The 12,587-nt window shown below is 35.1% G+C and overlaps 1 protein-coding gene across 1 annotated transcript; it reads right to left on the minus strand.

Annotated features, from left to right (window-relative positions):
- Positions 1-2,015: 2,015 nt before the first annotated feature.
- Positions 2,016-3,466, minus strand: LOC111999777 (geranylgeranyl pyrophosphate synthase, chloroplastic). The gene has a single exon (XM_024031890.2). It carries the CDS (start codon positions 3,368-3,370, stop codon positions 2,405-2,407), a length of 966 nt encoding a protein of 321 aa, XP_023887658.1. The 5' UTR covers positions 3,371-3,466; the 3' UTR covers positions 2,016-2,404.
- Positions 3,467-12,587: the final 9,121 nt, after the last annotated feature.

Consider the following 12,587-nt stretch of genomic DNA (forward strand, 5'->3'; position numbering starts at 1 on the left):
ATTTTTTCAATTATTATGTAAGAGAAAAAAAAATGTTATCAATTAAATTATAGTAAAAATGATATCTTATAAGAATCTCATCTCAATTATATATTATTATATTTGTGGGTGCATTTTTTGCTTCAACAAAACTAATGTACTCCTAGGCAATTTTTGCTTGTCCTACATTGGAAAGATCTCTTCCCTCTTTCTACCTTATAAGGGATGAACAAATGGTTAACCAATGTGGGACAAGCAAAAATTGTCTAGGAGTACATTAGTTTTCTTGAAGCAAAAAATGCACCCACAATATTATATATATTTATTTACCCATCCAATTTATATATAAGAAAAAAAATTAATGTGGTTAATTGAATTATGTAATTTTTTTTTCTTGAATAGTTGAATGAGTTAAATTGACACATCACAATTATTATATTATTTTAGTTTCTATCTCTATTCATTCATGTTATATCCACAAAATAAAAATAATGTGACTAACTAAAAACTGTTATGCATCTATTTCTTTAATATAGAAAGTGAAGAAAAGAAGAAGATACTAATTGATAAAGGTAGAGAGAAAGTGGGTTGTGTGACCCAAAATGACTCGCCCACTTTTCTCATCATATTGGAGATATCAATTTTTGCGAGCCCTAGTGAAAAGCACCCTGGCTTCCATTTTTCATTCCTCCATTTCCTATTTGAACCAAATAATGGAAAATGCTATTTTTCCACACACTTTTTAGTCTAGTCAAAGAAATTCTAAATCTGATGGTTGAAAGAAACTCTTAAATTAAGATTTAGTCAAGCCTGGTTTTTGTTTTGTTTTGTTTTATAAAAGTTGTGGACCTCACCAGTGTGATAGTTAACATTTTTAGTGAGAAATCACCTCTTCGGCACTATTTTATAAGAAGTTAAAGGTTGGTGCTGGGTTTTTTTATTTTTTATTTTTTTTATGGGATAAATATTAGTTTTGAGTATTGAGAAAGTATTAAGAATTTGGTTGAAATACACTTTATTCTTTTAAATTTGATTAAGTTTGGTGTTCATATCTCTAATTTAAAATTGATAAGTTTATACTAGAAAAATGGAGAAAATTGGCAAATGCCCATTTTACACAAACTTTCTAGCATTTTGCCCCCTTTTCCCAAACTAATTAGGGAAATACTCATATTTTGAAACTCGATTGGATCAAAATCGAGTTAAAAAAGAAAAAAAAAATTCTAGAGCCTTATAGTGGTGTTTTAAGGAGCCTATAATGACGTTTTAAGGACTTATAGTGATGTTTTGTAACTCGACATCCATGAACTCGAGTTATAAGCAATTTTTTTTACCTATAACTCAAGTTCATGGAGGTCGAGTTACAAAACACCACTATAGGTCCTTAAAAATGTTACTATAGGCTCCTTAAAAACCCCACTATAGGATCTAACTCGATTTATCTCAAATTGAGTTTCAAAAGAGGGACATTTTCTTAATTAATTTGGGAAAAGAGGCAAAGCGCTACATAATTTGCACGAAAAGGGCATTTGCCCATTTTCTCCCTAGAAAAATAAAAAAGGGTGTCAATTTCGTACCTTTCTCCTTCTCTTGTTAAATTTATTCCAAGTTATATTTCTTTTATTGATAATCAATTCCAAGTTATCTTCTTAACATAATTTGTTAAAACTTTTGTCTGTCACATGCATTTTCTTTTGCCACTTGCACTTTGAGTTAAATTTTAATTTGTTAATGTGATTTAAAAACATATAATTATTCTTTCGAGATCAGATCTTAATGTTTTTTCTACCCTAAAAATTTGTACATGTAGATTACATGCTTCAAGAAACAAGTGAAAGTATAAAATAAGAATCTCAATACAATTTGTCGATGATCATTACAATTTGCTATGTTTCTAATATTTTATTAAATAAATAAATAAATAATGAGAAAAACAAACAAGTTTCCATAACAATCAAAGGCTTTAATTTTTCTTCAAAAAAAAAAAGGCTTTAATTTTTTTTTTTTTTTTGGCCATAAGGTCGGTTTATTTATTTATTTTGATAGGAAATTACAGCAGCATTTCATTAGAAGAAGTCAAAAATACACCCTGTGCGATAGAAGTTTCTGAGAAACTGGGGGTTTCTCAGCCCATGTCACAAAATCATCAACAAACGTAGCATGATGAGCTACTATATGTATATTAGCTCATCATGAAGTCAACCTTTTTTTTTTTTTGGGATCATCAAGTCAACTTATTATTAGAAGTAACTAAAAGTTTAAAACAAAGCTTATTACCATACTTTTTTTTTTGGAGATAAACGATGGAATTACCATAACTCATAACCTTCATTTCCCTCAAAAAAAAGAAAAAAGAAAAAAAAACTCATAACCTTTATAGACTTTATACTTTACTATTATGTAGGGAGAGTAGTCTAGTATAGCACTAGTTTTGCCTATGAGCAATACAATTCGCGAGAGCAAACAATGGCGCAGCCTTCACTGAATCAAACCCAGAGAGCGAATCCTGAGCTTCCTTGTTCAATTTTTCAGCAAACTCCCTAGACTTGTCGATCCCCATTAGCTTCGGATATGTAACCTTATCTGCAACCAAGTCTTTGCCCGCAGTCTTCCCCAACTCTTGGGCCGACTTTGTCACATCAAGAATGTCATCCACCACCTGGAACAGCAACCCAATATACCTCGCAAACCTCCTCAACTTCTCAATCTCCTCATTAGACCCACCTCCCAAAATAGCTCCCACTGCTACTGTCCCTTCAAACAATGCTGCAGTCTTATGCAGATGAATGAACTCAAGCTGTTCCAATCCAATATCAGAGACTGAGAGACCCCCTGAACTTATATCTGCTACTTGCCCAGCAGCGAGTCCTTCGTGTCCTACTGACTTGGCCAACACCTTAATCGCATGAACTACCCTTGTGGGAGGCACATCCGTTGTGGAAACTGATGTTATGTGATCGAACGCCAAGGCTAGAAGTGCATCACCGGTTAGAACAGCAACAGCTTCACCAAAAACTTTGTGACTCGAGGGCCTTCCTCGTCGGAGGTCATCATTGTCCATGCAAGGAAGGTCGTCGTGGATCAATGACATGGTGTGTATCATCTCGATAGCACAGGCAGCGGGCATGGCTATGGACTCGGTGCCGCCTACAAGTTCACAGGCAGCAATGCAGAGGACAGGGCGGACTCGCTTGCCACCGGCAAGAAGGGAGTAGCGCATGGCTTCTTGGATCTTACTGTGATGACCTTTGAATGGAATGGCTGCGTCGAGGGCTTGGTTGATGGAAATGGCTTTCTGGACCATGTAGGATTCGAAGTTGAAAGTGGGTTTTGATTCATGTTCATGTCCTTTGAGAGTAATTTCCTTGGAAAGGACCATTGCACAGCTCATTTTTCTTTCTGGAAGTTTTGAGGGAGAGTGAGAGGGTGGCTATCGCAGTCCACAAAATAAAGATAAGAACGAGTTAGAGAAACTCTATCGAGTGCTAGCTGGTTTATAATTTGTACATCATATATTGGAGTGACAACTATATATATACTAACACAGATGTACGCGTGCAGTGAAATTTCCTAAGAAAGATTAAAGAAGTTGTGACTTTTAAGTTGAGACTTAAAAAGTATTCACTTACTACTTATCTTTTTCTCCAAAAAAAGAAAAAAAAAATATTCCCTTCTTTTTAAATCTTCCACATCTACCATGCCTAGGAATCTTTGATTTTTTGCAATGGAAAATTCTGCCGTGTTATATATGGTCTTCTAGAGGGAGTTCTTCGGAGGACTTGGAATTCCTAGTCATAATTATTGGAATAAGAGCATTCATAAATCACAATTGGAATAAGAGCATTCATAAATCGTGTTTTAAAATACAATTTCTAAAAACACGATTTCTAAATAACATGAATAATATTGAATTTCTACCTTAAAGATGAATGTTTAATATCCAAACTTATATGTGGATGTGGATTGAAAAAGTGTTTCTAAAACACGATTTCAGTATAAAATAAATATTATTTGAATTTTTGCTTTAGAGAGATCTTTAAGTTTTGGATGTCTAATATCTAAACTGATTAATAGAATCAAAATAGTATCTCCAAGATATAATTTGAAAACAATACTTACATTGAGTTGAGATTATCCCATGAGATCTTCTTAGTGGCAAGCTCCCACAATATATCCCTATATTTTAGCAAAAAAAGAAGAAGAATATATCCCTATATCTGTAAAATGGAGACCCATTAGTAACCTGTATTTCCTGCCCTTTCTCACTTAGGCTGTGTTTGTTTTGGGTGAAAAGCATTTCCGGAAATGCTTTTCTGAATTTACGAGTGTTTGGTTGCACTGAAAAATCGATTTTCCGGAAATTAATTTCCGTTGACTGTCGGTCAAAGGTGAAAATGGATTCCGTTCCTATTTTCACTTCAAATCATATTTTCCAGAAAACAAAAAAACGGAGAGCACGAAGAGGGAAAGGGAGAAAGAAACAGAGAGCACGAAGAGGGAGAGGGAGAAAGAAAGAGAGAGCCCAGCGCCGAGCGCTCATCGCCGGCGGCCACGAACCGCCGATCCAAGCCGAGAGACCATCACCGACGACCATGAACCCACAATCGCGCCTTCGATCCAGTCGCACCTTCGATCGCGCCTTCGATCCAGTCGCACCTTCTATCGCGCCTTCGATCCAGTCGCACCTTCCATCGCGCCGCGCCGTCGCCGTCGATCGTCGATCCCAGCGCTCTTCGCACCGGCGAGTCGCACCGCGCCGCGCCGCGCCGTGCCGTCGATCGTCGTCTTCCTCGATCTCTCCGTTTTTTTTTTTTTTAAGTTTGATTGTTGTTTTTGTTTTTTTTTTGATGAACTGATTGTTGGTGTGGTTGTTGTGTTGTGGTTGTTGTGTTGTTGTTACCGGAATTTGGTGGTGTTGTTGTTGTTATTGTTGCGTTGTTGCCGGAATTTGTTGTGTTGTTGAGAAAATGTGAAAAATTTTCCGGAAAATAGCATTTTTAGAATACATCCAAACACATGAAAATATTTTCTACCACAATTTTCATAATTCAACCAAACATTTAAAAATATTTTTCTTTTTCGGAAAATAACATTTCCGGAAAATATGTATTTTCCGGAAAACGTTTTACACGAAACAAACACAGCCTTAGAAACAAAAACAAGGTCAAAAGTGAAAATTCCATCCTGCCTAGCTAATACCAACACTGAGAGAGCTAATAGAGTTGAACACTTATCATACATGGTCACGCATTTAGACAGTAACGTGGATTTTTATACAGTCAGCATTTTAGACAACAATAAATAGATCATAGTAATGAAGAAAGCAACTAAATTGATACATAAGAAGTTAACAATGCATCAAATTGATGATATTAAGGGTTTGTTTGGGATCCGCTTATTTTTTTTGAAATTGAAATTTTTTTGCTGAAAGTACTGTAGATAAAGGTAAAAGTTAACTGAAATAGTACAGTGAAACTCATGAATAGTATCAAAAAGTGCAGTGAGACCCATGAATAGTAGCAAAAATAAATTGAATTGTGAAATAAGTTGACAAAAATAAGTGTTGCGAAATGCACACTAAGTTTCAAAAAAAAAAAAAAACACAAAGGCATCCACACGCGTGGAAGGTAATCACAAATTGCCAATTTAGCTTGAAAACTTGTTCTGTCCAATTCAAAAATACCTTCTTCTTTTTTTCTTTTTTCTCTTTTTTTTTTTTTGGTTAAGAAGGGAATTTTATTTATATAAAAAAAGTTAGTACATCAGATTTGTCCAAGAGACAACTGTAAAAGGTGTCCAGTTATGGGAACTAAAGGGCACTCACATGGACTCCCTATACACAAAAAGTCTCATATATATTTACAGAACACAAAAGATGGACAATCAATAAACGTTTTCAAAAAGCTAGCTTGCATCCTCCCCTTCTTCACGAGACCATCCGCTACAGAGTTTGCCTCACAGTATATGTGATGTAGATGGACCATCCTGCATTCCTTGTTGAGGAGCATCCTGCAGTAAAAAATTATGGGAAACAATTCCGAAGCCCAATTCCTAGAAGAAGCTAGACATGTAAGAACAAAAGTGGAATCAAAATTAACATTTAAAAAATTAATACCCATGTCTCGAGCAGTAATTAAACCCTGTCTAACAGCCCACAATTTAACCCTATTATTAGAAGCAAGGGCGTAGCCAGGAATAAATTCTTTTGGGGGGGGGGGGGGGGGGGGGAGGGGGGGGGTGGGGGCGGGTTGTAATAGAGATATACTAAATATAATTCTTAAGTCTATTGGATACAAAATTATCAACTTTTATATATCATCATATACTTGAACATGTTGGGAATTCAACCAAAATTCCAAACCTGTGAGAAACAAAAAAATAGAGAAAACAAAACGCCAAAAGAAAAACAATCACATGCACAATACAGTATTTACGTGGTTCGGCAATTTGCCTACGTCCATAGAGTTGTTGGGATTTCACTATTATCAAAGAAAATTACAATGTGCAACTACAGTGTTTTTCTTTCTCAAAAACAACAACAAGACAAAACCCTAATCACAAAAAAAAGGCTTTTATATCATGCGCACAGGATTCACAATGGGCTACAAAATGGGCCAAAAATTTTTTGTCGACCCAAGTCTCCGCTCCATGGACTAAGGCTCAGTAAAATTATGGGTGATGTATATTTGGCATTTCCTGGGACATTTTCCAAGACAACACTAGCTACTTTGTCATTGAAAGTTGATATGAATTTTATCAATTCAATAAAATTACCTCTATTTTTTGAATCAAGGCTTTCATCATGACCTCTAAAAGCACAAGCTTGGAATGCTAGCCATCGAGCACACTCTATTGAGGTTTTGAGCCGCAATCGATTATTCTCTAATTTTTTTGACGTTTGTTTCTTAATTAGCTTGTCAATATGTCATGAATAATTCTTTAAATCCTCGCAACATTTCACAACAATTTTATGTGGGGAGTTTGGTTCTTTCCCTACATAATGAATTAAAGGACAATTCATTCCATTTTTCACATTTTTCCAATTATTAAAACCTGTTGAAATGAATGTATCTGATCTGGGACGACCTATTGGTTTCTTACTAAAAAGGTAGCAAGGTAGACAATATATCGCATCCATTGAAGGTGAGTATTCCAACCAATCCTTATGTGAATCAAACCATGAAGGTTGAAATCGACAATGATAAGTATCATCATTGTATGGATAGTCTATATTTTTAGGTTAATATGGACCTTCTTTGAGATAAGCTCGTCGGATTTCATCTTGTTTGTTGATAGAAAATTCCCACATTTGTTTACGTGATCCTGGATCACGATCTATCTCTTCAAATTGAAGTTTTGGACATTTGGAGGGTGTTCATCAGGCATTGAAGTATTAACATTTGTTTCTACAGCAACAGGTGTCCTAATTCCTGAATTGCTAACATCTTTTTTCTTAAAGAATGCATCAATTTTTTTTCGTTTGCTCATAATTCTTTTAGTTTTAAGAATATGACTCAAAAATTAACCTGAAAAGAATTTTAAAAAATAAAATTTTAATTAGAAATTTTTACTTAGTTATATGAATGTTATTCATACTCAAGAAAAAAAAACAAAATTTTCACTATAATTTAAACAGTCAACCCATTTTTAATACAACTTTAATTAATAATAACCCCTCAAACAAAAACAAAAATAATTTAATTAATTTATCTTTTATAATGTATTTGTTAATTTAATTATATAGCTTTAATTATTGTTGTTTAGCGTAACAATAAACTATATTGCTTTAATTTGTTTGTCATTAATTATATTGCTTTAATTTGTTATATTATTTAGTTCCTTGTACACATTACACTAAAATAGCCAAACATTATACATCCTATGTTCAACATAATAATTAAAGCAGTGTAATGTGCAGCACATTACACTGCTTTAATTATTATTTTCTACCTGGCCCATGTGCCCATCAGCCTATCTACCCTCACCCCACTCAATAGACAAGCACAAGCCGTCCCTCAATCACAACTTGCCAATCAGAAAATTTCATAATCACAGTACACATTACACATTTACACTAAAAGACAATCAATATCACCTACACCAACACACACTGACCAACAGCAAATCAGCAACAAATAAGACAAAGGCAAAAAGCAAAATAAATTTAAAGAGTAAAGCTGTAAAGATTGGTTCTCAAAAAAAAAAAAAAAAAACCCTTTAGACTCATCACAAAAATCTCCAATGCCTTCAATCATATATTTCTCTAAAAATCTATGAAAATATAAAGAGCATGTGAATATTTAGGTGTAGATAGTTGAGAAAAAAAAAAAAAAACTAAAAAGAGATGAAGGTCTAGTGCTTAAGAAAGAGAAGAAAACTCATTAGGCAATCACCAAGTTCCAAATCCTGAAATTTGACAATGAAATATGCTAAGGGATTTGTTTTAGAAAGCAAGAAGAAAGAAAAAATTGGCCATTTTTTTTTTTTTGAACTGTGAGGACTGATGTCGAGTTTTAGGGGTTGGTAGTGGTATCATTGGGAAGTGAAAGTGTACCACAAAAGACAAAAAAAAAAAAAAAAGGAATAAGAAGCAAAGGGATTCCACGGGGTGGGTTTTTTGAGATTGAGAATGGGTTTCATGGTGAGTTTTTGAGATTGATAAAGTGTAATTTTGTTGTGAAGTGTTTGGACTTTTGAGTATTTAAATGTAAGATGGGCAAGGTTTTTGTTTTATTTGAAAAGAGGCCTAACACTAAAGCTGGGAGAATAGTGGAGTATTTTGGGGGGGGGGGGGGGGCGGATGTTCATCATTGGGGGGGGGGGGGTCCACTTAATTTTCCTATATACTTTAATCAACTTTTTTTTTATAAGGGGCCACGGCCCCNTTGGTTCTCAAAAAAAAAAAAAAAAAAGAGTAAAGAAACTAAAGATTTGGCAACCAATCAGAGTCTTACAGTTCAAAAGGGAGAGAGATACTGAGGTAGACAACTAAGACTAGAATAAAAAGAGAGAGACATCAAACATTCATTGTCATTTCATATTTTTCATCTGAGAGAGAGAGAGAGAGAGAGAGAGAGAGAGAGAGAGAGAGAAATACCTTGACGCCGAGCACCAGAGCAACCGAGATGGCGAGACGAGACCGATCTGCAAGCCGCAATCTACGATCTGCGATGAGGTCACGAGGGGCAAGCGACAAGCGACGAAGTGAGCTGCGCCTGCAAGCGACGGCCGACGTGACCGTCTCACCGTGGGTAACTGGGTTTGGTTTACTCTGTATTGGGTTTTTTTTTTTTTTTTGATAAACACCTTTGTATTGCAGTATTGGGTAATGGGGTTTGGTTTGATTTTGCTCTGTATAGGCTGTATTGGGGATTGGTTTTCTCTGCAACGATGTGACTGTGGTTTGATTTCTGATTTGCTCTATATTGTTTTTTTTTTTTTTGGGTGAGAATCCATGGGTTTGCTACTCTTGGGCTTGCCGTGGGCAGTGGGCTTGGCTTTGTTACACTTTTTTTTTTTTTTTTTGGCTTGAAAGTAGAACATATATATATATATATATTTTTTTTTTTTAAAAAAAAATTTAAGGGTGTTCCTAATTTTTGATTGAGGGTTGGGAGAATGGGTGAGAAATGAGTAGGGGGCCGGCTGTCTCATGTTGGGGGGGCCCAATTATTTTTTCTTCACAGTCTAATGGGATTTTTTTTTTTTTTTTTTTTGCAGGGGCCACGGCCCCCCCAAGCCACTATGTGGCTCCGCCCCTGATTAGAAGCAATCCTGATGTGACAAGAAAAACCTACCACCCATTTTCCCAAGTGATCATGGATAACCACCCCCTTCCCTTTCCTGCGATATCGGGGTTCACTTCAAAAATACCACTCACACTCTTGTATACAAATTTTCCACCTTCATTTTCCACAGACCAAAGTGAACGCCTACCATCAACACTTATGCAATCAAATAAGGAGTATGGGAATTTGAAAACACCTCTTAGTAATGGTCCCTCACCCCATACTTCATACTCAGGTATGGATTCAAGATTTCAAATTAAGGAGGGCCGGTGTATAAGCAAAAAACAAAATCATGAAATTTCAAATAAGCATCCCCCCCCCAAAGGGACTATGTGGCTCCACCCCTGAGCAAGCCGTACATAATGCACTTCCTATCATGTCTAATTTGTCTCGTTGTTGTGTCATTGATGATCCAACATGTCCCCATTGCACAAACCAACATGAAGATATGCTGCATGCACTTTGGAATGGCCCAAGATTGTTTTCAATTTGGGACGAAGACCCTCAATGGAGTTTTAAGAGAAATATGAGTTTTTTGGACTTTTCACAACTGCTGTCCTTTGTTCTGGAATCATATTGCAGCACATAATTTTTTTCGATGCTCACATGGACCATCTGGTTTAGGTGCAACAAGGTCAGATTTTCTCCACCAGGTTTTCCTCTTGATCAAGTGTCACAATGAGCATTGACTTCTCTTATGGAGTTTAGGGCTGCACAACCAAAGAAGCAGTCCATAATAGCTAGATCGAGAACAAGGTGGACAGCGCTAGGTGAGATGTACAAAATAAATTTTGATGGGGCAGTGTTCACTGATGAAGACAGAGTAGGGATTGGGGTTGTTATACGAAATAGTCAAGATATGGTTATGGCTTCCATGACTCATAATGTTCATCTTCCCATATCAATAGTGGAACTCGAAACATTGGCAATAGCTTAGGTTCTTGATTTTTCCATAGACTTGGGTTTTGTTTATGTGATTTTAGAGGGAGATTCGGAGATAGTTATGTATGCTTTGAAGGATGATTTGGCCTATTTTGGCTTTCTAATCCGGGATGTAAAAACTTATGTGGAATAGTTTCAATGTATTAGTTTTTCACATGTTGGTAGAAAGGGTAATTTTGTAGCTCACAACCTAGCTAGGCATGCATGATATGTCAATGGTTTTTCTGTGTGGATGGAAGATGTCCCATTGCACACCTTTGATGTTTATCAGGAAGATTTGTCTTTGCTTTAATAAGAATTTCAGCCTTTTTTCTCCAAAAAAAAAAAGAAAAAGAAAAAAAGAAACTAAGAGTGACAATGAGGTATTTATAGGGAACTAGCTCTAATCTAATCTAATTTCCACATGGCTCATGATGATTGGATAACTATTTTATCATGTGCTCTAAGAATTAATCATGTGTTAAATGTGCTTAATTTTTAATTAACTAAGTGACTCAAAAGATGGAACAATTGTTAGAAGATTAAAAGAATTATATCTATATGTCTCAAGCATAATTTGGGGTTCCTAACAATATATTTATACCTACACACACAAATAAATATCAACATACATAAATTTTCATTAGTGTAAAAATGAGTTATTAACATATTAATACAACAAAAATAAGATTCCTAACATCTTCTCTCTCTCTCTCTCTCTCTCTCTCTCTCTCTCTCTCTCTCTGGTTGAGAATAGAATTTCCTATCATCTTGATTGCCTATTCATGGTGTAGCAGAATAAGACATGAAAACAAATGCACAAATGAATATTGAAATGAGGATAGAAATATTCTAGTAGATTATATCAAATAATATTTGTCTATACATAAAAAAACCAAGAATGGTGACAAAATATTCACAGTACCAAAACTAATAGAAATAATTACTGAGTGTTGCACCATATGCTAGTACTAACAAAAAAAAAAAAAAAAAAAAATCTTAATTCCTAACTTTTGAAAGTAGCAAGTATCTAAATAAGTTTGAGAAATTCTATCTCACAGGATAAGATAGAGAGAAGATTTCTATATCTTATATAAACTCAATTACAAAATGTTTGTGGTCCATCTTATGAACTTGTACAGGATGGCTACAATCAAGTAAATATACAACAAATATGGAATATTGCATCTTAGCTTTCCTAGAATAGATAGAGTGATATGTGCCTCTATTTAATAATGCTAGAATAATGGAGGAGCCTTTTCATCTACAGCTGCAATCACACCCACAGATCATGCTCTATGGGTGTAATTCTATCAGTATCCTATACAATACTGTCACAAATTACAATTACCAAAAAGACATTATTTTATTTAAAATCCAATGAGTCTTACAAGTTTATGTTTAATATGTTTATAAACAACAATATTATTATGTTTATATTCACCAAATTTAGTTTTTGTTTTTGTTTTTTTTTTTTGTTTTTTGTTTTTGAGAATCAAGACTTTGAACTTTATTAAATAATAGGCAAAACTGCCTGATAAGTAGCAATGGTATGCGAAGGGACACCTTCCATCCACACTTGAAAACCAATGACATGTCATGCATGTCAAACTAGGTTGTGGGATACACTATTTCCTTATCTACGAGAATGTGAAAACCTAATGCAATGAAATAAATTTGCAAAACATTTAAAATCTTGAATAAATAAACCAAAGGATGCCAAAGAGTACGAGTTTGCATTCAGAGCATTTATAACAATCTCTGAATCTCCCTTTGGGATGACATCACTCAAACTCAGATCAGTAGCAAACTGTAGAGACTTCGATGTAGCCAAAGTTTCAAGGTCCACGACAGTTAGGGGGAGAGGGATGGTTTCAACCTTGTGCCAAGCCCTTCCTT

The sequence above is a fragment of the Quercus suber genome, unplaced genomic scaffold, assembly GCF_002906115.3.
Source record: "Quercus suber isolate HL8 unplaced genomic scaffold, Cork oak 2.0 scaffold_20, whole genome shotgun sequence".
Lineage (NCBI taxonomy): Eukaryota > Viridiplantae > Streptophyta > Magnoliopsida > Fagales > Fagaceae > Quercus > Quercus suber.

Bases quoted from the DNA above. Each gene is read 5' to 3' on its own strand.
- LOC111999777 (XM_024031890.2), bottom strand. From the start codon at position 3,370: ATGAGCTGTGCAATGGTCCTTTCCAAGGAAATTACTCTCAAAGGACAT.